The sequence below is a fragment of the Pipistrellus kuhlii genome, unplaced genomic scaffold (assembly GCF_014108245.1).
Source record: "Pipistrellus kuhlii isolate mPipKuh1 unplaced genomic scaffold, mPipKuh1.p scaffold_m20_p_2, whole genome shotgun sequence".
Lineage (NCBI taxonomy): Eukaryota > Metazoa > Chordata > Mammalia > Chiroptera > Vespertilionidae > Pipistrellus > Pipistrellus kuhlii.
The window spans coordinates 27,778,632-27,806,174 of record NW_023425515.1 but is presented as its reverse complement, the minus strand read 5'-3'; the positions used below and the strand labels follow the sequence as shown (position 1 = coordinate 27,806,174).

The 27,543-nt window shown below is 42.5% G+C and overlaps 1 protein-coding gene across 11 annotated transcripts in view; it reads right to left on the bottom strand.

Moving 5' to 3' along the window:
• The window catches only part of FNDC3B (fibronectin type III domain containing 3B), a 321,193-nt gene that overhangs the window by 17,612 nt on the left and 276,038 nt on the right, over positions 1-27,543 (bottom strand). For 10 of the 11 annotated variants that reach the window (XM_045583670.1, XM_045583677.1, XM_045583671.1 and 7 more), the window contains 6 exons: positions 26,888-26,993; positions 25,867-26,039; positions 24,001-24,114; positions 23,524-23,673; positions 20,763-21,043; positions 11,084-11,296 (listed from right to left, as the gene is read on the bottom strand). In XM_045583670.1, coding sequence (XP_045439626.1) covers positions 11,084-11,296; positions 20,763-21,043; positions 23,524-23,673; positions 24,001-24,114; positions 25,867-26,039; positions 26,888-26,993 — 1,037 coding nt within the window. The remainder of the gene's footprint in view (positions 1-11,083; positions 11,297-20,762; positions 21,044-23,523; positions 23,674-24,000; positions 24,115-25,866; positions 26,040-26,887; positions 26,994-27,543) is intronic. The other variant, XM_045583674.1, reaches the window with a different exon arrangement.

Here is a 27,543-nt window from a genome sequence, read left to right as displayed (position 1 = left end):
CCCCTACCAATCTGGTCACCTCCAAATAACCCCCCCCCCCCCACACACACACAAACACAGGCCTGGTCCCCCCAACTGCCCTCCACTGCAGGCCTGGTTGCCCCTAACTGCCCTCCCTGCTGCCCTAACTGGTCCTCCCCTGCAGGCCTGGACCCCCCCCCCCCCCAACTGCTCTCCCCTGCAGGCCTGGTTGCCCTTAACTGCCCTTCCCTGAACTGGTTGCCCCAAACTGCTCTCCCCTGCTGGACTGGCTGCCCCCAACTTCCCTCCCCTGTAGGCCTGGTTGCCCACAACTGCCCTCCTCTGCTAGCCGGGTCACCCCTAACTGACCTCCCCTGTAGGCCTGGTCCCTCTTAACTTCCCTCCTCTGCATGCCTGGGTCCCTCCCAACTCCCCTCCCCTGCAGGACTGATCACCCACAACTATTCTCCTTTGCAAGCCATCTTGTGGTGGCCGTCTTGTGTCCACAGGTGGGAAGCCAACTTTGACCACATGGGGGCTGCCATCTTGTGTGTTTGAGTGATGGTCAATTTACATATTACTCTTTTATTTGAATCCTTACCCAAGGATATTTTATTTCCATTGACTTTTAGAGAGAGTGAAAGGGAGAAGGGGAGAGAGAAACATTGAATGATTGTCTCCTGAAGCCTGGGGATTACCCTGCAACCAAGGTACATGGCCTTGACCAGGAACTGAACCTGATACCCTTCACTCCTTGGGTCAATGCTCTACCCACTTAGCAAACTGGACAGGGCAAGGCAAGACAGGATTTTAACAAAGAGATACCACTCTCCCTCTGGGAAACCATTTGCATCACTTTTGTCCTGGGTAGGAACTTAGCTGCATGGTGAGCAAGGCTGCCCTGCAGACCAGACCCCTGAACTCAGGCATCAGCTGTAGGACTCCATCCGCATGCATGTTTAAGGTTGCTGGTCTTCTCACACTAGGACCCATCACCCACCAGTGACGTGCAGGCAGGAGCACCTCCCTCAGCAGACCTTGGTGGGAGGCAATGTGATAGCTCATGCTAGAGTCACCACACAGAGTAGGCCTCACTGATCCTAAATTTCATTCTGTATAGGCTGACAGTCTGTTTAAGTCTTCTGTTTAAAATAAAACAAGCCAACCAAAACAAAAAGCAGGCAAGACAACACAAAAAGAACACAATTCCTCTTGTATCTTCATTCTGCAATTATTTTCTCTCATTCTAAGAGGCAAAGCCCGAGATTTATGCCTGTTGCACAGTGGCCTCTTTAGAAGGCTCCGTAGTTAACATACCCTGTGGCTAGCACCACTCAGTGAGAGATTAACAATATTCATCAAATATTTGTCTTTCAAAGATCAACTTAATTTTCCCCCCTCCTAAATCTTTTTTATTTTTTAAAGACCAACCTCATTTTAAAATTCACTAATAGTAAGCGAGAAGTCTTTGGTGGTAGAATTAAACATGCTATACTTCCTAAGACACATGATGGGAGGATTCACACTTAAAATGCAACCAAGGACTGAGCTCAGTGCACAGCTTAGCCATAAGGAGCGCAGTAGCACAGGAGCCATTCACATACAAAAGTAACAGTGAACATTTCATTTTTACTCTGCTCACCAAATTAGATTAAATTATTCTGGGAAGACTCCTCCCTGTCCCGCTCCATTTAGAATGCACAGGGTCAGTGCTTGGACCCCACACATGCTCATGCACCACATGTCCTGGAACATGAGGCACAGAAGAGGGGGAGAGGAGTCTGGTTGGCATGAAGGCCTGAACCGTACTACCTTGGCATGCACTGCCCAAGACTGGAGAAGGAAGAAGATCCCAGAATGGCGAGAAATCAGCTGGGAATACGGGAAGACATAGAAACAACAGGGGTGACTAACCACAAAAGATGGTTAAAAGAACTCTCTCTGACACCTCAAACCCTTGATTTCTGAGGGTGGGTGTGGCCCAGGGAACAAGGGACACCCTGTGTGGGGAAAGGCCTGCTTCCCCTGGCCACTCCCTGGACTATGCATCCCTTTTCCTTCCCCACTCCAAACACTGTTGGAGGGAAGTGGTGGAGTGCAGGGGCTTTGACCCAGGAAGACTGGATGCAAATCTCAGCTCTGCCTCTTACCGCCCAATCACTCGCCCCTGCTAAGCATCAGTTTCTCCCATCTGCAAAACAGGGACAGTCTCCATCTCCCAGGCTGTTTTAAGAGTCAAATGTTGGAATATTGGTAAAAAGCCCCAAAAGAGTTCAATACATGGTATCCACTAGCTCTGTCCCACCTCCCACCTCCCAGGGATCCAGACAGGCTAGTGTGCCCTGAAAACAGCTGTGTCCTCACCCCTGGCATGCAGCCCTCTCCCCAGGTTACTGGGGCCCACTGCCAGCTCAATCCCAGCAGGAGCAGGCCCATCTCAACTTGTGATGTAGCCTGTGCTAGACAGACACATAGCTCTCCCCAAGATCACTTAATCTAACTTGGTGACCAGAGTAAAAATGGAATGTTCAGTTACTTTTGTTACATGAATGCTCCTGGGCTATAAACACAATGCAATAATATGTGTGCAGCAGGTGACATGGTTCCGGGACCACATTAAATGCACAAAAGTCACTGAGCAATTTAGTGTCAGTTCAGGCTGAGGCATATTGAGGGACTCCAATGGTATCATAGCTTCTACTTCATCCTCAGTCCCTGCTGCCCATGGCCATGTATGTACCTTTGGAGGCACCAGCCCCAGGAGGCAGGGCTCCTATGAACACCCAGTGAGAAGAGGAAAGGTGTGGGAACACCTGTGGGGCTCCACTTCAGTGCTGCCCCATTGGCACGGGACTGAAGGTAGAGTGGGTAAAACACTTACAGGCAGCAGACCTGACCGTGGGCTCTATTGCCGTTAAGAGTGTTTCGGTCTCTGTAAACAGGTATGATAATAGTGCTGACCCCTCAGGGGGCTGTTGTGAGAATATAATGGGATGGTGCAGGGAGAGCCCATTACAAAATGCCCAGCACTTGTTATTGATAACGAAGCACCAAGGCTGGCCCCAGAATGCTTCCCTCTTTCTTCCCATAGGCTTTCCTGAACTGGAGAGAAAGCTGGGCAAGTGAATACCATCCACTCAGTCTAGCAAACCCAGGCCAAGGCGGCCAAGAACTGCTGCAGAAAACAGATGGTGATGGGAGCAGGGGGTCCTACATGAGAGCTGCCTATTAGTGGGAATGTGGGCCTTTTTGCTTAGGGAAAGGGAAAATGAAGAGAAATGCTCTCTTGGTACAAAAAATATTTACTTGTGAGAAAAGACATAAACAAGGCAGAAGGTTGGGTGGGTCACTGAAAGTCCAGTCTAAATTAATTCTTTCATGGCTCTGCCTCTGACTTGCTTCAGTGTGACTGAATGCCTTCTTGAGAGTAAACACTTGGAGAGTAACAAGCACATATGGGTTTTAATGTTGGCAATTTATCAGTGATTAAAAACATGCTCTAAGTTATCTGCGAATACAAAATGATTCTGTGCCTTCTGTGGGCCTGTCAGAGCACTCCATGAGGGGAGGAGGGGGGAGGGTGGAACAAAGACCTTGGCCACAATGCAGAGTCTGTTACCTTCACTGTGAACTTGAACAAGCTGATAACTCCCAAGGCTGAGTTTCCAGACATTTGGGATAATAATGTCTTGTTTATCTGGCAATAATTTTTACGCAATCCATATCAAAGGACCAAGTAAATTCTAGGATCCATATTAAATACATACCGTACTAGTAAGACAAAATAAGATATTCTTGACATTTTTAAGAAATTCTAGGGGGTGGCTATACTTTTAACCTCAGTATTTTAAGCTTTAACACTCCGAAAGATGACTCTTTGCACCAAAGTGCAACTGAAGAAACCCAGACATGCTACATTTTTGAACTTTTCTTTATCTATGTATATAAAAGGCTAAGCAACCAGCCGACTGGCTGACAGGTATGACACACACTGACCACCAGGGGCAGATGCTCAACACAGGAGTTGCTGAGGAACAGCAACTTTGCAGAGTGCCCTCTTGCATTCCAGGATCCCTCAGGGGATGTCAGACTGCCAGTTTCGGCCAGATCCCCACAGGCCAGGCCAAGGGACCCCACTTGCTGGAGAGACCCCACTCACTCGCAGATGCCCCTTGATCCCAGTGCTGCCCCAGGTGCGGCCAGTCAGGAAGGGACTGTGGGAAGTTGGTTCCCGGGTGTGTCTGACCCATCTGGCCCAGTCCTGTCCCACTGGCCACCTTCTAATTAATTTCCTTTCAGTGTGCAGGAATCCGTGCACCGGGCCTCTAGTGTTAAATAATTTTAGAGGAAAATGATATATGAAGAATTTAACTTTAAAATGTGCCTCTTTAAAAACAGTTTTGTTCCAAAAGATATATCCAAGAAAGCTCTTGGATAGCTTAACAGGGGTGGGGAACCTTTTTCCTGCCAAGGGTCATTTGGATATTTATACCATTATTCATGGGGCATATAAAATTATCAACTGAAAAAAAATTAGTCTGCTGTACTTGGTCAAACATTGAATTAACTCACACCTAATGCCTTGGCAGGGCCCAACCAAATGATTTCATGGGTCTTCTATGGCCCATGGCCAGATGTTCCCTACCCCAGGCTTATAACTTCAATTTTCAGGAGAACATGAGAGAAAATGCTAAGGTTTTTGTGTTCACTCCTTTGTTGCTATCTTGTAATTTCTAGGCCATTACAGGCTAACAGCAGCCCATTAATATCAACTCGTCAAAATGATTCAATCTGCTGACCTAAAATGGCCTGCAATTTAATAAGGGCTACAAATGGCACATTTCAAAACATGTTTCACACTGTTACACATCAATAGATGCTAGGAAGCTCGGTACAGCTATATTCCTTAACAGTGACACGCCACTGCCTTTATTTTTTCTCTGTTTCCCTGGGTTTTATGGTGTGCGTGAATACCTTACATTACTGAAGTGACGTTTGGGAATAGAGGATGTTCAAAAACAGGAATGGATAGCATGTGCCCTCACGCCACCAAGAACACCGAGTCCTGTCATGTCTATGCAGAAGCAGCTGAAGCAGATGGCATGGTGTGGGGACACCTGAGGCAGGGAAGGTGTGTTCCCTGCACGGGTTTGCATGTTAATGAGCATCCCCATATGCAGGCTGAGCATGGAAAGTGCCAAGAGCCATTTCCAAAACACCAATGAGGAAAGGAGTGAAATCCCTGCCCTGTCCCTAGCTGCATTCGGACTTCCAACTTGTGATGGATCAGGCTGCAGTATTTTACGGTTAGGGTTCTTTCCTAGGAAATAAAATGTCACCCAGGCTACTGATAAAAACTATTTACGTAGAATAAAGAATAAAAATTTCCTATTTTCAATTTTTTGTTCAAACTGGATTTCATTGTTGATATGTTAAAGAAATTTATTTATATTCAAAGGAAGGATGACTGGAGTCTCCAGAGACCACCTGAGGACCTTGAGACTTCCCATTCTTCTGCTTTGCTTTCAAGTCTAGACAGTGAGTCTCCTCTTCAAGCTCTTCCCAGGCTTCCAAATTTCTGTTTGCCCGCCTCTATTTTAGTGGCCTTGACTCAGTCTGATCGGATTGAGAAAAAATGGTGAGGAAAATGCTACCCAATTCTGTTTGGTTATTTATTTTAAGATAGAAAGTCTTTTTTCAAAAAGCATTGTACTCTGAATTCTACTTCTGGCTTAAGGTATCAAATAGTTCATTTACCATCCTTCACCTCGGCCCATGTCTGAACATGTTATCCTGAGGCTGACTAAGCTGGCAGTACCCTTTATAGTGTAGGTTGCATTTTTGTAGTCCCTTTCTAAGAAATAGAAATGCTTTCCTCCCATTAATCAGGGATTGGAGGCAGGCATCATTAGCTCTGTTTTGCAGAGAGAGACATTAAGACAGAAAAGAAGTTCAGGGACATCCCTCTAGGCATCTAGATACTCAATAACCGGTCTGGGATTACAGCAGAGACTTAGCACCGTGGCTGGGAACTCAACTGCCTTCCGGTAATGAAGGTGAGGTAAAAATGTCACGTACCCAACCAGGATGATCATGTGAATCAGGGACAATTCCAGAGAAAGAACAAGGGCAACTAATCCTGAGGCTGTCTTGTGGGCCCCCAGCTAGTTGCCTGACATCTATTTCATTTAATTCAGCAATATGCTCTGAGAAATATAAGCAGGAGCTTGTTCAGTAATAGGCATGCTTAAGCAAGTTCCTTCCTCCCACAGTGGTCATGCAACCTGCCCACTTTTATTAGTTGCTGGTGTGTATTTCTCAGCGTTAATTTATGCAGATTGCCTTCTGTCCCTTACCAACAGAGACATTACAAAGCCCCTCTGATTCTGCTGCTGAAGGGAAAAGTGTCAGGAGCTTAAGGGCTGAGTTAATCGGAGCAAGTGGTAATTATCCACTCAATTAGAGCCCTCTGCCCAGCCCTATTTTGCTGGAGCCTTATTTTAAAATACACTAGCTGTTTGACTAAAGCTGAACAACCGATGAGCCGTAAATGCATTCCTGGAATTTAACTTCCCCTTGCCGCAGTGCTGTGTACAATTACCAGGAACATGGACCCAGGAGGGTCAGGACAAGAATCAGCATCAAGTCAAATTCTGTGAGGCCAGTGTAACATTTCATTTCAGTAACACAGACAAATGCATCTTCAAAACCATCAGTACAGTGTTACAACCTTAAAATGCACGAGCTGACCTTGTTATTCTAATCCCTGTATTAGGTTAGCAAAGAATTATGAAAATGTTTACTTTGGGTTTTATTTTTCTCGCATACACAGGAATCAAAGACATTCCGACCTTCTGTGCTCAATCTGCTAAGAATAATGCACTTAATCACTCTCTAAATAAATTAATATGATTTTATTTTTTATTTGGAATTAAGTTCTCTTACGTTGTCTGTTCATTACTTCACATTAATTTATTTTCTCAAAAGATAAACTCCTTAAAGATAAGCCACATACCTCAGAAGACCTAGCACACCGTAGTAATTCAAGAAAAAAAATGTACGATGGTGTGATGATAATCTAACTCCTAAGGCTAAACATAGTCCTGTACAAATAAAGCACAGCTTTGAGGCTAACACATAATACATAGCCAGTGACCTTAGACTGGGAACCTGTGGGTCAAAAGCCTCATTACATGGGAAACAAATGTCCGTTTCAAGAGGGAAGCACACTCAACACAGCAACTATCGGGGATCTGGATGGATTCTCGGTTGATTTGGTTTGAGGCAGGGATTTGGAAAAGATGCCCTTTGGTGTTTCTTACTATTGACATGAAATTGCTCACCTTTAAACAGAGCAATGCGTCAAGTAGCAGAATGGAGAGACATCATTTACTTGAGAAAGACCCAGGGCCCATTTCTGTGCTTTGGAGTCTATATGTATATACCCTTGGTTTCTATCCAGTCCTGAGTGCTTATCTTTAGTTCCCACCCTTCCTACGGCTTTCTTGCAGGAGATTGTAAGATTTTTGGACCTTTTTAAGACTCAAGTACTCTGGTACCTTCTCTAAAAAGCCTCCTCTGTTCATCTGATTTTAAGGGTATAATAGATGTTGTTCTTCTCCCTCCCCCAATGCTGTCAGTCTTTTAGCTCTCTACATCATGAGTTGCCTGAATGTGCCCGCCTCTTCTACTTATCCCTCACCGGGCGAGCTTCTTAAGGAAAGGGCCCACCTTGGGCACCCTTGTCTAGGCAATTCACAAGCACGTTTTCTTCCTTTGTGTGTATAAAACTCCTAATAATCATAAGTTGAAATCCAGTCAATCTATTAAAAACAATACATTTTTTTTCACCTAGATAGCGGAAGGCTTTAGTAGATATTCTCTCACCATGAAAAATTTTCACTTCTTATTCAAGAACCAGATAATGTGGACAAAAACCTCAATGCCTGGCTCTTGGCAGATTCTCAATAAATAGAACGTCTGAAAATAAATTTTTGGCCCAACGTTATATTTAGAACTTTCTGGGTCATTTCAGAAAGTTTTGGACTCTTAAGGAAAGTTAGTATCTTATTATTTTCTTACTTGTCTAAAGCAGAAGCTAAAATATGAAGAAAAAAGAGGTAACATGCCATTTAAAAATATATTTTTATTGATTTCAGAGGGAGGGAGAGGATGAGAGAGAGAAAGAGAGAGAAAGGGAGAGAGGGAGTGAGGGAGAGAAAAAGAGAGAGAGAGAGAGAAGGAAGGAGAGAGAGAGAAACATCAACGATGAGAGAGAATCATTGATTGGCTGGCTGCCTTCCACCTCCCCTCCCTCACTGGGGACTAAGCCCACAACCCAGCATACACCCCAACCCCACATTGAACCTCAACCTTCTGGTTTGTTCACAGGTTGATGCTCAATCACTGACCCACACAGGCTGAGCAGGTAACACATCATTTTTAACAAGAGACATTTTTTTGGGCGGGGAGGGGAGATTTAGCTCACAAATGATCTACAACATCAACTTCTATTTTATGGATGAGGGAAAAGTTAAGACCAATAGTTTAGCAGCCAAAATCAGCTCACCTCTTTAGTTTGACAAATACCAAGCACAGAATTATTAATTTTTATTGTGCTTCTATTGCAAAATAGGTCTTAAGACTAAGATTACTTGCATAGCTGTCTAAGATAGCTATACAACTCAGGTATAGCTGCTGTATGTTCAAATGCCCAGTGGCTGGTGAGTAGTCAATTAAAATGACAGGTTAATCTCTGGTTCTCACTTTGGCCATAAGCAGGACAAATATTTGTGCTACATCCATAAGCAGACTTACTAGTGAAATTAATGAAATCAACACAGATGCTAAAGATGTGTACACTTGCTCTAAAACCTATAACTAGAAACCCCTTTAGCAATAAGTTCAATGAAAAAGACAACTGTCACTGTGGAAGAAGATATTGTTCCTTTCAACTGAGCAGGCCAGGTGCAAGTCCTAAAGAACCCGGAGAGAACCAGCAGTGACAAAAACGGTGCTAATAAGCACTCTGCTGTATCCAACTCAGATGGTTCCTCCCTGATCCTCGTGAGTCAAGGTCCAAAGTTAAAAGCTTGGATTCAAGGTGTCATTCACTGCAAGAGGCAGTTTCAAGAAACTAAGGAGGGTCATCTTTAATCTCAAATTAGACCAAATTTCATCCTATTAAATCCCAGGAATATTACTCCACAAATAGAATGAGAATTTATTATGCTCTATATTCCCATCACTTTAATAACTTTCTGAGAGCCCTGACAAATCTAATTTTAAAAAGATAAATCTGGATTTTAGCTCATAAAATTAAGAAAAATACTGTTCCTAATGGTAAGTTTTCTTAAATCACCATTTAAATTTAGGCAAGTCATTTATTTGTTTAAAAATCCAGTCTTGAGTGCTTTTTGGGGGGGAGGAAAGAGCGTGTATTGATTACTACATTCTGCACTATTGGACCAGCGCTCCTAGAGCTTTTGTTCCGAGCATCTGCATAGCTCTCTGCACAGGACAGGACTGCAGCCGGATGGAGGTGGCTGCTCACTCTACTACAACTAAAGGCGTTCTCTATGGAAGGTTCTCTCTACCACCAAAGGAAGCCAAAAGTCCAGGAAAAAACACAAAGGCTCATTTATTTATAAAATCTCTCAAATGCTAGCTTTACTTATTATCATGTGTCCTGTTAATCCAGAATTCCTATTATTGGGAGTTTTCTCGTTTGAGGAGTCCCCTGTCAGTAAAACAATGAGCCCGGAAAATGCATCCTCGGCACACAGCCCAGTCAGATGGATGATCTGGTCTTTGAGTGAGTATGCCTTAATCTCTAATGAGCCTATCAAAAGAAGCCCCACTTATCTGGGCTGGCTTCATCAGGACTAGTTTCCAGTAGGACCATCATTTCTGTTCTTTTGTGATCAAACTACTGGGTTTGACAGGTCTTCAGAGTCAAGTTCAAATGTCACCTGTTGATCTTTGCAACCAGATGGTCTTCTGCTTCCTTCAAACTCCCAGAGCACTTTTCTCCTATATCTGCCTCCTCCATATCCCAGAACTCTTTTATTACAATGACAAATTGAAAAAAAAAAATGTTCTATGACCATTTGTGGGTTGATATTATGCTCCTGGAAGCAGGGCTTCGATTTTTTCTTGACCCACGGAAGACCCACCTCAAACAGCGCCCTTCATACTGCAGAATCCCCTTGCACTGAAAGGAATCAAAGCTCTCCAGTAGAGTGGAGGGGGCGGCTGGACAAGGGCTCTGTGCTCCCTAAAACCACTCTCCACATAAAGGAATGGGACACTATAACGCATGTAGGGGAAATGACAGAAATACCCCACCCTGACACTGGCTCTGTGCTTCAGCAGGTGCTCTGTAGAGAAGCAGCAACCTGTGTCTGGTCCACCTCTTCCCCTGATTTCTCTGACTTGGACTTTTGGTAATAGAACATTCTGTCATTAACGTTTGTTCTGCATCTGAATTATTCTTAAATACAGGTCAGCCGCCCATCGTATGACTGGCCATTTTCAGAGGAAATGAAGTCAGGTTAAATAAATACTATGTGAAGGGCTGGATATGATTTCTGTGGCTAAGAGTGTTTCCCGGGCTTGGAGTCTTATGAAGAATCTTCTATTTGCTCTGTTTAATTTGATATTGCATTGCCCACAGTTACGAGTATAATCCCCATCTGTAAATCACCGCAGCTATTTCAGATTGGTAAACATGTTTGTCCTGATGGTTACTGAATATTTAAAGACATAACGTCTCTTTCTGGGTCTTATTTCCCTCTGCACTTGTGACTAATTTAATGCTATTACATAGTGTAGACATGAATTTGACAATTTCCTTCTTAGATAATTTCTCTCCATCATTTGACATTATGAAAGAAGAAACAAACACATATATTATCACATGTAGGGCAATCAGGATCTTTAGGATGTTGTTTCAGAAATTCCAAGCGAGGACTAGAAGGTATAACTTTGAGTAAAAAAATGCAGGACCTAAAGACACAGGCAATCTTACCACAAAGGAGTACAGATAAACCAGAGGGCTTCCTCCCAAAGCCAGAGCTACAGCCTTTCCCACGCGGCCGCCCGCCCGCCCCGCCCCGCCTACCTCTTGTTCCTGTCCTCCAGCTGCAGGGTGTACACCGTGTCCTCGGCAGCGTGCGTCTTGGTATTGCTGTCTCCCCACTTCAGCTTCAGGCTCTGAGGCCCGGCCGCAGCACACTCGAGCCTAGGAGGCAAGGGTGGCAACGGCCGAGTTTTCGCTTTAACGAACAGACTAAAGGGTCCAGCTCCAATTTCATTTATGGCCTGAATCCTGATCCTGGAAAAAGAAATAAATAAAAATATTACACGTTTAAGAAGCAGCAATTCCTCATGTGAAAGAAACATTCTGTGGAGCATTTATTACTCGCCCCTAAAACAATATCATGGAATTAGAAAAACAAATTAAAGTAGTTCAGGACAAAGAGAGAACTGGGCAGCAAAGGGGATAGATTATACTCTGTTCAAAAAAAAAAAAAAGAGCAAAATTTTAAAAAAATGGAGCACATCAGCAAGGTAATCCTTAGTTCTTTAATTAAAAAGAAAAGAAAAAGGCTGTGGTCTGAGGAAAGACATTGTAAAGATATGCTTTTGTATTTTGCTCAGCCATCCTTTAGCTGCTTCGCAGACAGTTTGGGAAGTAAATGGGTTATAAAGAATAAATGGAATAGAGAACAAATGAGTCTCCTTCAGTTCAAAACAAAAGAAAACAGCTCTTCCACAGGGCATTTCCCCTCCCTTCTCCAGCTCACCCAGCACCTCTGCTATCCTTCCCCAGAGCCAAATGCTAACAGTGCTGGCTACAGGGTGATGTACAGAGATGTGCAAAATCTCAACTGGATGTTTACCCTGGGCCGGTTATGGGTAATGAAGACATTAACCCTGCCCTCAGGGTCTAGGAATTTACAACCAAATAGAGTTACAGTGCATCTATAAATTAATGTCTTATTATTTCTATTGTTCTCGTTCCTTTATTTCTTTCCTAGTTGGCTGAAACGGTTCTGTGAGGTCATCATACAAAGCACTGACGGCACTGCCCCATCCTCATCCTTGACCCTCTTCCTGCAGTGACAGAATGTTCTTGAAGCTTGTTTCCTCCTGACATTTGGAGGCATTCTCCTCTACTCAGACCAAAGTGCTCACGCACAGCCCTCCCTCCATCTGCTCTCCCTCTCTTCTCCTGTACAATATGGGCATTTCTCTTGTTAGCCTCAGATACCTCCACAGCTTCACCTTCACGACCACTCCAGGTCTGCACCTCCTCCTCTTCCTCACGCCCCTGACAGGGCCTCCAGTGGAACCTCCACCAGAACGCTTGCTTGCTAGGTACTGGGCAGTGTGATGTCACATTGAAACTTGAGTTGAATTTGAAAGTGTTTTAAAGCACATAATAATAAAAAATATAGTCAAAGAGATAAATTCTTAGCAAACAGATTAGTTTAAAATATTCCTATAATATAGATTTATGCACTTCTCATTTACAACAATTATTGCTTATATATTATACATATTAAATATATATAATGATAATAGGAAATATCACTTAAGTATGACTATAGCTAAATGAAGTCTGTGACCTCAAAAGGGCTAATTCTTCAAATGTAAAGTTCACATAATTTAGCAAGTCATTATAATAATACTAGAGTGCATGAGATTCATGCCCTGTGTGGGGGGTGGGGAGAGGGTCCCTCAGCCCAGCCTGCACCCTCTTTCAGTCCAGTAGCTTTGAAACTACCAATAAGAAGAGATTTTCAAAAGACAAAGAACTATAGACTTTATAAACATTAAGAAAAAGGTGCATAGTGGGTTACCCCTTTGGGACCCCCTCCCCATGAGGGAGTCTGTATGTGTTTCCAATAAATGTACTTGTTTCCAATAAATTTCCACCTTTCCATATACCACCTTTTGCCCGTGGCTTCATTCTTCACTGGGCAAAAGGTGGTATATGGGAAGAAACCACCTTTGAAAGAAACCTGAGAAAGAAACCACCTTTGCATTCCACTCAGAGAAAAATCACGTGTTTCAGTTTGAGTTTCCGAGTTTCATATAATATAATAGCAATAATAAGAGTATCACAGTAGCATTTTAGGTCTCTTTAGCAATGGGAATCCTGCTCCTCACTTTGGTGACCTTGGGGACATTATGTAAGACCTTTAAGTCACAGTTTTCTTAAGTATAAAATGGGGTTAGGGATATCTTTGCAGCATTTACAGTATAAACAGTGCTGCTTAAGATAAGGGATGCAGAAAGCACTTTATGTTTTTAAAAATACTTTTCATTACACCATGCAACGGGAAAAGAACTCAAAAGCACTTTGGTGAACTTTAAAGGGCTAATTTATGGAGTTGTTCAGTTGTTATTCTTATGACTCCTTTTGAGACCACCACTCCTCTCTAAAAGCGAAGAAGACGTGTTGAGCATCTGCGCAGAGTGGCACTACTCCAGTCTTCATTTTAGCTGCATTATCACACTGCCTCACAGTATCACTTGAACAATTTGCTGATACCATCTATGTTCTTTCTTCCTCTAAATTATGGCCAAGGACCCGGCTAAGGACTGGCTCATCCTCAGAAGGTGAGGGTGAGACAAAAGAGCTTGGGAACAGCTGAAAATATTAACAGTAACCACCAATGACCATCACAACAAACAACATGAACACTTGCTCTGCCCAAGGAGCTGTGCTGTGAGTAGGAACCAGCAGCCCTTTCTCTTTCCTTCAGAGATGCGATAACTGCAGTTAAACTCAGAGAAGTTAAATGACTCAACCTAACGACCCCATGGATACTAGGTGCTGAACTCTAGATTTAATATGCACATTTCTCTAATTTCTACCCACCTCAAGAGGTAAGAAGGAATTAGTTACTTGTCTATCTTACCAGTGAATGAACTGCAGTGGCTAAGTTCAGTCATTTGCCCTGATCTACACGGTGGACACAGGCCCGATCTGGGTGAGAACAGGGTCTTCTTAGCCTCCATGTCTTTAGGCATGCCATACTCGCCTAACAACCTGGGCCACACAAGGCTTCTAATCCAATCAAAAGACAATTTTAATTCAATCCACACTTTCAGTTCAACAACTGCCTTTTGCTAATGCAACAGACAAAACAGCCAACAAATGTATTCCCACATTATTTACTAAATAACTTTTTGCCTTGAAATCAACAACCAAGATTTTAAAATACTTCAACTTTCTCCCATTTTTACAAAAACACATTTTGTTTCAGTAAAAATGCATGGGAAACATTTTTTTCATGTCGTGGATGCACTGAACGTTAATTAGTTCTAGTGATAAAGTCACACCCCAACTGAAGTGGCACTGAGGAACCAATACAGTGAAAGGAGGCCAGGTCTTCTTACATGCTGGTGAGCACATGAAGCTGGACCCAGAATGCTGAGAGAACAGAACAAAGACTAAGGTAGTGACTGTTCATTTTGTTTTTGAAGAAAAAAAAAATGCAAGAAGTAAAAATAATCTCCTAATGCCAGAGAGAGCTCATTTGGGGCTAAGAAGAAAATACCTTGAGGAACAAGTCCAAAAATTCAAAACTTATTTTCAAATTTTATTAAATTAAAGACTATCCAAACCCAAATTTGAGACGTTTTCTCTTAGCTGAAGTAACATTAATTCTGAAATTCAGATAAGCTCCGCAGGGCATTTATTTTTTCTTTCGCTTTTTTAAACATGCACTGCATATCAGTTTTTGAAATCTTAAGCTCTGCAAACTAAGTCTAAGGGAAATGGAATTTTGCTTTCCAATTTAGGAAGGTGATGTAATGCTGAGAAACTCTATCTTGGCTAGACTGATGTGAAAAATCTGTTCAAATGCCAGAAGCCTGAAATATCCATCAATACACTGATAATACTGATTAAATAAATCAAATTAAGAACACTGTTATCCTGGCTGGTGTGGCTCAGCTGGTTGGGTGTCATCCAGTGCACCAATAAGTTACCAGTTTGACTCCCAATCCAAGCTCATATCTGGCTGGTGGGCTCAATCCCCAGTGGGGGGTGTGCAGGAGAAAGATGATCAAATTTTGCTCTAACATCAATGTTTCTCTCTCTCTCCTCTAAAAATCAATTTAAAAATCTTAAAAAAGGAATATTTTTTAAAATAAATTTTTATAAAAAATCTATTAAAATATCTACTGTCTAAATGCTTCCAATCATAGCCTTCTATAAGGCATTCTATACATACACACACACACACACACACACACACACACACACACACACACACACAAAATCTGAATGTGTATTAAAAGAAGAATGACATTCAGAACAAAACCTTCCACCTGGGGAAGATGACTTCTCGGCCACCATCAGCCATCCTGGTACTCAGGATGTCTGGAGTATAGAGATGGAGGCAGGGAGGACAGCCCCCTTCTCCCATCAAGGAATGAGGTAGGAGAGGTTTAATACGCGAAACATGAGCTTTTTACACTCCCCACCATCCCCATACCCAATCTAACATCCGATCATCTAATTAAAGAAGAGAAACATATGACAGAAGAATCATCATTAGGTAACTTCTAAAAAAACAAAATAGGAGCATTAACATCAGCAATCTCTTGGGGGAAGGTGTGTTTGCAGCACAGCTATTCAGAGAAGGCTTCCTGGAAGGGTAACCTGAGCTGGTTCTTCTCCTGACAGCCCCATGGATGCAGGGCCACCTTTCTGTCTCCGGGCACTTGGATTTGCTTTTGTCTCCTGCCCTGCCTTGAGGGGGCACAGGGACCTTAAATATCTCCCATTGCTTAAGGAAAATGCCAGGTTTCCAGACATTCTACCTGTAACCTGGTCACGTCTTCCCTCCCAAGCATCAGTGACATAATGTATTGAGTGCTTACTTACCATGTGCCAAGTCCCATAGGAAATGCCTGAAATCTTATCTAAAACACACAACACCCTATTAGATAGTTAAAGTTTGTATCCTGTTTTACAGAGCAGAAAACTGGGGCACAGAGTTTAATGACTTGCCAGAGGTCACAGAGACAATAGTGAGAGACACAGGACTGAAGTCAAGGCTGTCTGTCTGACTCCAGGCTGCTACTTCTGAACTATTCAGAATCTGTCTCCTAATAAAGCCCACCTTTTCCTCTTAGGATGAAATGACTTGTGATTCACTTCTTGACAGGCTAATGTAGTGCCTGACATAGAGTAAAGACTCAATAAGGTGATCTCCCCCTCCACCCAATTTTCCCTAGCAAAAAGAGCATAAATGAGCATAACAAACAACTCTACCTTGCCTTGTTTGCCAGCTCAGTATGAGTCAGACATATAATGAGGTGGCCAAAAAAAGTAATGTTAGGCAACCTTACTAACTGTTCCATTTGGAAAACAAGTAAAGTGACAGTCTTTCTCTCCTCTGAGCCAGCCAGCCAGCCAGCCCCATTCCTGGAGGTCTGGGCACATTAAAGGGATCATCAAGAAATGAGACTCGCCAATTAAGAGGATGGAGGAGGTTACAGAAAATCCACACCAGTCTAGACGAAAGTGAATGAAGTGAGGATGGTGAAATAGAAGACAGCTGATGTTGTTAAGATAATGATGACTAAGTGTGCTGGGATCACCAAGCACAGTCTACACAGGATGCGAAAGTACTACCAGTGATTTTTATATAATTAATATTCAAGAACCAAAGCAAGGGCAGAGGTTCTCAAACTTTAACATGCACCAAAATTTTCTGCAGGGCTATTTAAGCAGAGTGTCTGACCACACCTGATGCAGGTCTAGAGCAGTGGTAGGAAAACTCATTAGTCAACAGAGCCAAATATCAACAGTACAACAATTGAAATTTCTCTTGAGAGCCAAATTTTTTAAACTTAAACTTCTTCTAACACCACTTCTTCAAAATATACCCAGGCCATGGTATTTTGTGGAAGAGCCATACTCAAGGGGCCAAAGAGTCGCATGTGGCTCACGAGCCGCAGTTTGCCGAACATGGGTTTATTGTAGGGCCTGATAATTTGCATTTCAACAAGTTTCTAGGTGATGCTGATATTGCTGGTTTAGAAACCAGTTTAAGAATCACTACTCTAGAGGAGGTCCCAAGATCAATTGTGCAGATTTCAGATGGAGAGAGGCTTTAACAAAATAGTTATTCACAAGTGGCAGGGACTGCCTGGTGATTAGCAGCCGGAACCACTGTCCAGACTGGGAATGCTGGAGCCAGGACACTGGGAATGGGTGACACCATGTGATCTTGTCTCAATCAGCTAGCAAAGACTATGTCTGTGGCATGCAAAAGAAAGCTACATCTCTGTTTCAAAAACAGTTTTTTCCCCCCTCAAACCAAAACAACTTCAATTTCAAACTCAGTTCTAAGCTTAAAAGTAAGGTCTTTAAAAACAGCATTGCAATTCCAAATAGCGTGTTAGTAAGCCAATAGGTATTTTTGCAAGAACCAATGAAGAAGCACTGTATCAATCAAAATACCCTTTGCATCAGTAGGTTTGCTAGAGAGGTGCATGTTCCTGTTCTCTCAAGATGCAAGATGGAGAAAAAAAAAAAAAATTCAGTATGAGAACAATCTGTAACTATATAAAAAAAAAAAAAAATCATACCAAAGAAACAAGTCCTTTACCAAAACCCCCTGGCCTGCTTACAATGCTTCATTCCACATTTCTATCTAGAACATCATGATCTGTTCATTTATATTTTAACAAATTTATGGGTCAGAAAAAGGTGAGGCAAAAGTTGATTGGACCAAAATTACATCTTTTGTTCCTTGAAATACTCATTTTGTATTTCACTATAATTGTTGCAATTTTGCCTTTGAAACAAAAGAACAAGAGCATAACTGACTGGAGTCCTACTATAGAGTACCCATTTGTGTACTATAGAAACTAGTATAAAGTTGTATAAAGATTATCTTGAACTTGAATATTAATTTTAGTATCTTAAGTATGAAATACTCTATTTATTTATTGATTGACCAGTGAAGACTAAGGCTAAATCTTTTTCTTAGGGATAGGGTAGGGGGAAAAAAAAATCAAACAACTTGACTAAAGCCAAAGACCTGCCTTTCCATTTTCATGCAGTCTATCTAAAATGGTATCTTTCAAGCTATCCCTAAGGTTGAAAGGTGACATTCTCCTAATGTGACTTCCCAATTCAGCTCAATATGCTTTGCATATTAATACTGAATTAAATTATTTAGCTCCATCCAATAAGAACTCTAAAATTAGAGTCTTGAGGTATTATCTAAATTAAGTTCATTCTCCCCTAGTCCCTACACGACTGAACCATTTCATCTTCTCCATAATAGAATTATCCCAAGAAACTTTTTAACACGTGGAGGACTTTTTATAATTTCCACCATAATTGGCATTTCATCGTGAGGCAATGATTCCCTGCACCAGTTGCTTCATTTGAATTCCGGATATCTTTCTAGAAGTCATTTGACTGTATGTTGACTAATAAAAGTCAACATTCCTCCAATATCACCCTTCTATAAATCTTAAAGTTTATAATCATGTATGCCACCTTTACAGCAGGTACAATGTCAAGGAAGAGGTGGAATTCCTAGGCTAGCACTTACTCTAAGAGCCCTTTTTACGATTTCTGGTCCGAAGGCTCAGAGCCCTGGCCTGGGGATTTGAAATGTTCATTCCAGGGTAGACATGGCTGTGAAGCAGACTGATCACAGAACCTTCCTTTGAGTCCCTACACCAGTGCGGCCTCCTCATAGCCTGAGGGATCAAGGTCAAGCACCTGGTCTCTTAAAACCAGCTGGAGGATGACAGTGATGTGGTCATTTCCCCACAGAAGTATACCTCAGGGTCAGCACTATCATCGGGGAAATTCCCTGAAGTCAAGGTTTAATCATTTCCTCAGCACCTGACTGGGCTGCTCTGCATACAGCAGCAGTTATACTTGATTAGCATGCAAGGGTGAAGACTGCTTTTCTGAGATTGACTTAAAAGGTTATACTGCCCTTGGCTGCCTCTTCACCTATGTAAGTCATATCCTGTAAGTCATATTCTGTTCCTATTTCAAATCCCGCTGTGAACCTTCCTGGCCATTCTGAACCTGGGACTTGCTCTCTGAAATGGCAACAGGACGGTGTCACAGTGTTATTTGCAGCCTGTGATGTCACAATAACCTACCGTTTTCGGTTGCTGTTTAACTGTCCCCCAACTCTGAGTGCTCCGCAGGGAAGAATATTGTTTATCACTGTTTCACAGACAGACTCATAGTGTAGAGTGCTGTGCTCAAAAGAGACTTTATAAAAGAATAAAAGAGTAAGGAAACCCCCCCACAAACACCCTGTTATTGTTTTAAAAAGCAAAAAAATATATTTATATGAATCAGTCACAAAAAAATTTGGTAAGAGAGAAAAAAAGAGTAGAGATAATATGATATCGCAGGATGGAACTTGAGTCACTTACAACCGATTAGCCAATTCTTTCTTCAGTTTTTAGAAATAGAAAAGGTAGTGTACCAGACTATTGGACTAGAAAACACTGTCAAAAAGGATAAGTGAAATGATAAGTCCTTTTCTAGCAACAAGTTTATTTGCCTGCCATTCACTGCCCTTCCCTACCCCACAGGAAGAATCAGTCTTGTTTGATGGTGATCTTAATGATGACGAAAATTACAATGCATGTTTATTGTGTATTTGCTATATACTGCTGGGCTGTGTAGAAATATCTACCTAATAAAAGAGTAATATGCTAATTGACCACACCTTCACGACACCCACCAGCCAATTAGGAGTATGCAAATTAACCCAACAAAGATGGCGGGTCCATTTGCATACACAGGCATCATCGTCACCATGGCAATGATACAGGCGGTCAGCACTACCCCAGCTTCCCTGAGCCTCTGGGCAGCGTGGGAAGGTAGAATGGCGGCTCCCAGTCGGAGCAGAAAGGGACCAGAGCAAAGGCAGTGCCAGAAGTCAGGGGAAAGAAGGCCCATTCTTGCGTGAATCTTCATGCATCGGGCCTCAAGCTCGATATTAATTTATTTACTCCTTACAACATGCTTATGAGGTTAGCAATTTTGTTCTCCTTCATGGAAGAAGACACTGAGGCCCAAGGGAGGTTCTCCCTGAGAAACCATTTCTTTTGACAGAAGGATGCCTTGGTAGCACACATGTACAACCACAGCTGGTCCCTGCAATCTTCTAACGCCAAACTTGTGTTGAACGAGTTATGGCAACGTGGAGAGAGGGCTAAATGATTTGAAATTTTAAGAGGCCATGTGATGGAAGAAGGTGTGTGAGGAGAGGAAGGCAGATGGCTGGCTCTGGATTGGAAGACTGGGGGAAGGAAAGCACGCAGCTGTTCATCGGGTTTACTTGTGTTGTGTGATATATCTTTTTTCTGGCCCCTTGGGAAATCCTGAGTAAAAGCCACATCACATATTTTTTTAAAACTGTGTCTGCTTTTGGGGAGGAATCAAAGAGAAGTGGAGCCCTGCTTCAGAGATGGGCAAGTACATGGTGAGGACAGAGGGTGTCCACAGATGGATATGAGTCACAGTAAAAATACAAAGAAAAGTGACCATCAAGAGACCAAGAGGGAGCAACTGATCTAAAGCAATGGGTGAAACTGGGTAAATTTGTAACCGACTCAAAGTATAAAGCAATACAACTTTTAGAGCTGTATATGCACTTAGTACTCATATATTTTAATTAAGAATGGCCAGCATTCACTCATCTGGCCTTTAGAACCTGAAGGGTGTGGAGCCCCAGTAAAGATGGGTCCCTACAGTCCCATTTCTCCCTCCCTGCACTCACCGGTACGTTGTTTCTGGAAGAAGATCTTTCAGAATGTGGGTGGTGGTATTGCCCACGGTGATGCTAGTGTCTCCCAGATCAATATTGTAAGCAAGGATTTCAGATCCATTATTGCACGGCTCCTCCCAGTTCAGTACAAGGCACACAGAAGGTGAATCGGGGTAGGCATTCGGGGGCTCCTCCTCCAGGACACAGATTGTGGAGACAGGGTCAGGGGCAGATGCTGGTGTCTGGCAAACGACAAGCTCGCTGTACGGCCCTGCTCCAGCTTGATTGACGGCCTAAAAGACAACAGCAAGAAAAGCCCATATTACACCATTGTACACTTGAAGGCCTCCATGTTAGGTGCTGCTAAATAAATAGTATACAATTTACTTCCAGAAATGTAGGTAGAAATAAATCCTAGAAAATGTTTACTTTCCAAAAAAAGCCAATCACATCTTTTCTATTATAGTAAACAAAAGGTAATAACATTGCCATCGACACCTTTCAAGAAAAATAATTTTAAAACAATCCTTTCTATTTGTATGGCCCACTGCAGGTTACATACTGTCTTATACAACCTCCACAATAACCATCCAAGGCACAGAGTGCATTGCAAGTATCCTTATTTGCCTTTTATAGATTTAAGGCAAAGCTGGGACTGGAATTCAGTCATCTGACTTTCAACCCCAGTGCTGTCCTGGAAGAGCAACAGGAATTTTAGAAAAGGTCTCTTATGTTTTCCCACGTGAATGATAAAAACTCATATCTGAAGTCAATTCTCAGCCCTTTCTGACTTTACCTGAGAGCAATAGCTGACTCCTTCCTCACTCACCGCTCTTTCACTTGATCTCCAGACCCCATACTTGTTTTTTGATTACCTACTGCTGCTTCTCAGCCACCTATGCGGTTGCTCTGCATCGCCCAGATTTCTCAACACTGGAGGGCACCAGGCTTCAAGCCTTGATACCTCTTCTTTTCTATCTCCGCTCAAACTCTTGGAGGGCTATGGGACAGATGGCATTGATATCTTACTTCCAAAATTACTTGGGTAGTTTGGACCTCTGCCTTAAATGCCAGCCTAATGTATCCAACTACCTTTCGGGTGTCTCCACTCCATTGTCATCTCAGCCTCAAAGCTCCTCATCTCCGTCCACTGCAGCTACCGCAGCTGTCCCCACCCTTCAGCTGTCCAATCATCTCCCAAGTCACCCCTGGACACCTTTCTTCCTCTCAGACCCCTCCCCAATGTATCTTTTAAAATGCAGTGTCGGGAAGTCAATGCTAAGTGACAACATATACCCTAAAAGGAGAAAAGGAAATAGAAAAGCGTTTTAAAGGGAGACAAAAACTCGAAAAGCATAGTGGAGTTCTTTCCTATGGTGACAGAGAGTTCTTTATCAATATCCTGCCTGGCTCCTAAAACAGTACTGTGGCCTTACCTAACCTTTTCCCAATGACTCAGCATCACTATTATAAAGATCAGATAATGTGCTGTGACCTTGACTCATTGACAGAGGGTGCATTATGCCCCAGTTGCTCCAAACGAGAAGGAAAGTTTATTCTGAAATGTTTCTGATAAAAATAGGATTCAGAATTTAACAGAAAAGCCTCAATTGATATGGAAAATTAACGTGTGAAGGGGATGTTTTCTCCAGAGAAACCATAAGCTTATTGCTTATGGGTCTGCAATAAGCAACTTGATCTATGACTTAAATTGGGTGGAAACCTAAATCTGACATCTTTGCTTCTTTATCCAGTTAAATCTAAATGTGTGTGAAGATAGAATGCTTCAAGGTCAAGAACTACACCTGATCATCTTTGTATCTCTCCTCTTGATCATCCTGACCATCCTTTGACTTTGGCACAAGTAGTGCTCAAGAAATGTTACTGAACAAATGGATAAAAAAAACCACAAAAAAACCATGTTTTCTCAGGACAATAAAAACAGGGGGGAAAAAATCATTTATACAAGTCAATAAAGTAAAAGTAAACTCATAACTACTGTTACTCCTAGGGGTTAGGCTAGGAGCCAACTGTTCTTGATTATTCTATGTGGACCCCCAAGTGGAAGTGTACAGATAACCAGCCTTGTTTCTGGTCTCTGAGGAGGGGGAGGTGTGCCCTGTATGTAATGAAGGCTAGTCCAAACTACTCTAATGCTTGTTTTCGGCTCCATTTAACAGCTGACATATACAATCACCATCTTTTGCCATTTCTCAGTGCTTTCCCACTGAAATGTGCATCTCGGAGAAATTCAGACAGAAGGAATCTTTTGTAAGGAGCTGTGACACCTCTGTCTTGGACTCACTCATTTATTCAGGGAATCGATACACAAGCAAGATGCAAGGGTGGTGAGAAGCAGAGAAGAATCTGATTTTGTTCTTTTTTTTTAATATATATTTTTTATTGATTTTTTACAGAGAGGAAGAGAGAGGGATAGAGAGTTAGAAACATCGATGAGAGAGGATCATCGATCAGCTGCCTCTTGCACACCCCCTATTGGGGATATGCCCACAACCAAGGTACATGCCCTTGACCAAAATCGAACCCGGGACCTTTTAGTCCACAGGCCAACGCTCTATACCCTGAGCAAAACCGGTTTCGGCTGGTTTTGTTCTTACATTTCAGGACCTCATCAAGTCCCCGACATTGTAACATTCATTTTTATTTAAAAGGACTCTTTTCCCACACTATCCCTCCAGGTAGCCTCCCTCACAGCCTCTGAGTAAGTTTCCCAAAGAGCCTTCCACGGAACACCAGTGTCTATAAGACTCACCTGTAGTCTACAGCAATACTGCGCGGCAGGCAGCAGGTCCCTTATTGCAAAGCCGGGGTCTGTCCCATGATAAATGAGCTCCAAGGATTCTTCATCCTCTCCCCATTCCAACCTGTACTCTGAGATGTCAGCACCAGAACTTTCAGGACTCTGGAAAGCAGGACATTGAGGGAATTTAATTTCACTGAGGAAAAAAAATCTATAGTGTGTTCAACCAACCAAACTGACAGGGTGACATACCCCAGGACATTTCAAATACATGCAGAAGAAAGGCCCGAAAGAGGCACTCCCCCGCCTAATTCTGCCCAGTGGTAATATTTCCACAACTCTGAATGACATAAGCAAGTGCCAAGGAAGACTAATGTGTATAAGTCACCTATAGTGAATTTGGGCTTTGAAAAGTTTCCACCTAATGTGCATTCGGGACAGATAAAGTCAAAGAAACAGAAAATAATGCAGAGCACGTGTCTGACTTACCTCCCAGCTCACGAGGACACACCCATCAGGTGTAAAGGAAACACATGGCGCTCTGCACTGCCCCGGGGGCCCTGCAGCAGTGGTAATCTCTGAGGCGTCAGAATAGGGGCCGTACTGAAAGAGAAGGACACCCACATGCTTGCATGTATGTGCGTGCACACACATGTATGTGTTCATGCCTATGTGTGCATATACAAGTTTATAACTAAATAACGGTTATGCTAAAACCTTGGCCAATATATCAGACTAAAAAAATTTCCTAAGGAGATTTTTCACTTTCAATGGAATGTGTGTATACGTTTTCCCCTACATACATTCCCTGAGTGGTAGATGTCTATTACATAAGTATACTCTTTTTATTCAAGGGGTTTAGGAAGTTGGTTACCAAACATCCCTCTCCTTTTCTTGAGACATCAGAAACAGAAACATGGGAAAGAAGTTCTCTGAAACGGACCTCAGCAGATGACTGAAGTCAAACACACGGTTAACTTCCAACAGCAGGAGAAAACCATGACTGAAGGCAGTTTTCATACCTTACATTAATTAAAGGCAAGAGCAAGTAAATCTCAAATCAGTACAGTTGCACATTTATCTTTGCTATGGCAGTAATCCCTCCAAAAGTTAATGGGAAAAGGGCAGAAACAAAAGCACAATAAGGTTTTTGCAGCAGCTGTGATTCTCTTTTTACTTATACAAGTTTGGGTGCACAGGCTCTTGTATCCTCTCATCAATACATTTTTATTGTTCAGTTTCATGTGTTTTTTAAATTAAATCGTTGTGCTGTGTCTTCAATGCTTTCCTAATGGGGAATTAGAAGAACTCCAGCTCCTGTGAAAAGTCTGAGATCCAACTTCAGACCAAATGCTTTAGTCAATGTGGCGAACATGAAATGGCTCAAACACACTTAGCTTCCAACCGGTTTGAACAGCACTACAGAGAGCAAGAAAAACTCACCATTGACTTTGTGTTGCTGTTAGTTGGACTTCCTTATTTTAAAATTTTTCATCAATTAATGACATGTATTAATTGGCATGGAGCTCATCTGTACAAATCACCAGCACTTTTGGGGGATGTTACTGGCAGTCTGCTCTACCGATATCCTCCTGCCCTCTACATTTCTGCCCATTTTGACACACCAAAAAGCCCTACCACTCTGTAATTTTATTTTAAAAAAGGAAAAAAACACTACTGTGGATATAATGTAGGTATATACTTTCAATCTGACAGCCTGCCTGAGAACTTCAAAGGGAGCAAAAGAAGGCACTTGATGTCCTAACTGGTTTGGCTCAATGGATAGAGCGTCGGCCTGCGGACTGAAAGATCCCAATTCTGGTCAAGGGCACATTGCCGGCACATTCCCAGTAGAGGGTGTGCAGGAGGCAGCTGATCTGTTTCTCTCTCATCAATGTTTCTAATTCTCCTTCTCGCTTCCTCTCTGTAAAAATCAATAAAATATATTTTAAAAAAAAGAAGAAAAAAGAAAAAAGAAAAAAAGAAGAAGGCACTTGAACAAAACAACCCTGTGCTGGCTTCCCTAGCCTCTCCCAACTTCAGTGTAAAACTGACACGAGACCTTGCTGGATGATCTAGACAACATGGGAAAAGAGTCTCACATAGCACTAGAATCAATGAGCAAATAGGAAATTATTTTTACAACTAACAAATGCATATAAAGGGTGATGTTCCTATTAATCTTAAACTCTACCTTAACAGAATGATATGAGGATATAGAAGCAACATTTCCAATGCTGGGAGTATGAAATCACAATATATTAAGTCAGAAGAAACATTTTATATGTACTTCTTTAACGGTGGTCGAGGAATTTCAGGAGGGTAGAAAGCAAAGTATGAGAACCTTCTACTCACCCCTCCATCGTTCAGAGCCCTCACTCTGAATCGATACACGGTCCCGGGAAGCAGGTTGCCCACGGTGCACTCGAGCTCTGGGCCGTGGTACACCTCCGACGCCACGTCCTCCGGCTCCGTCATCTCCACGCTGTACTCGGACACCTCACAGCCGCTGTCAGAGGCAGGAACATCTAGGAGGGAAGATGGTTCACATCATATCATTTCTGTGCTTTTCCACATCTGAGTTTCCTTGAGGTGTGCAGAACAGCATGCAGGTGCCCCTCCGTCCCCCAGTATCTTTCTTACCCAAAAAACCCCAAAACCCTCCTCCCCAAAGAGAAACAAAAAGAAAAAGTTTCTGAATGATGTTATGGATACTTTCCAAAGCAAGTACATTTAATTACTTAATACAATAATTTAAAAACAGAACCATTAGGTAAATTTCTTTACATTCTAAGAAGGGAAGAAACAGAGAAGAAAATCTTCTCTTTTAACTTCAAACCAACGGCCACATTAAATCAAAATAGCTGGCCCAAAGTTGGCATGCTATTTTATTATATTTTAGACATAAGTGGTGGGAAAAGTGTCTGTTAAGGCTCTGCAGGTTAATAGTGGCAATTTTATGTGCTATAAACTGCTGGCACACGAAGGCTAATAGGGCTCAAATCCAAACAGGACCCACATAGGACAAAGCAGCCAGGATGAGGAGAAATCAGCTATTACCTCATTCTCTACATTGAACACAACTTTTCTTTTATGAATGAAATTGAAAAATTCCTGAAAAAGTCTGGCTGTCCTGAAATACTTTATAGAAAAGTACCCTCTGAAGGTAGAGGATGGTCAGCGTGTGTGGTGCCATCCGGATCAGGAGGATGAGCAACAGTGAGCAGGAGAACACAAACCCAAGCCAGCATACATCAAAAAGAAATATAGACATTTCAACAGAAAAAAGTACAGACGGCTTTCAGAAGAAAGACTTCCAACTTAATGACAAAGCATCTCCAACCGCCCATGCCACTGTGAGGAATCGCTCACTCACCCCACTCTAAGTGGACTTCTTTGTGCTTTGGTCTACCCAGAACCCTCGGTGGTCGGCACTGACCTGGTGCGATGCTTAGTGTGCGAACAGGGAGGCTTTCAGAACACTGCAGAGAAACACCAGAGAGAACACTCTTAGTTACTATGAATTCATTACCCCTCCACATCCCAGGCAAATTGCGCCCAACCCTGTACATGCTACCAAAGGAGATTACACATTGCATGTGCACACATGCTTTTCCATGCAATGAGATCGTGTGTGTGTATATCTCTGTGTGTGTTTGTGTTTAAAGTGTGGACGTATACTGCATATGGCACTGATCAAAAACAATTATTTCTAGCCCTAGCCAATTTGGCTCAGTGGATAGAGCTTTGGCCCTCGGACTGAAAGGTCCTGGGTTCGATCCTGCTCAAGGGCACATGCCTGGATTGCAGGTTCAATCCTCAGTAGGGAGCATGAGGAGGCAGCCAATCAACGATTCTCTCCCATCACTGATGCTTCTATCACTCCCTCTCCCTCTCCCTTCCTCTCTGAAATCAGTAAAAAAAATACTTTAAAAAAATGAATATTTCTGAAGTCAGATTTGCAGAAAGGAGTGTTTTATATCCTGAGCACACAGGCAAATTTTCCTTAAACCAAAACTAGAGAGACCCTTC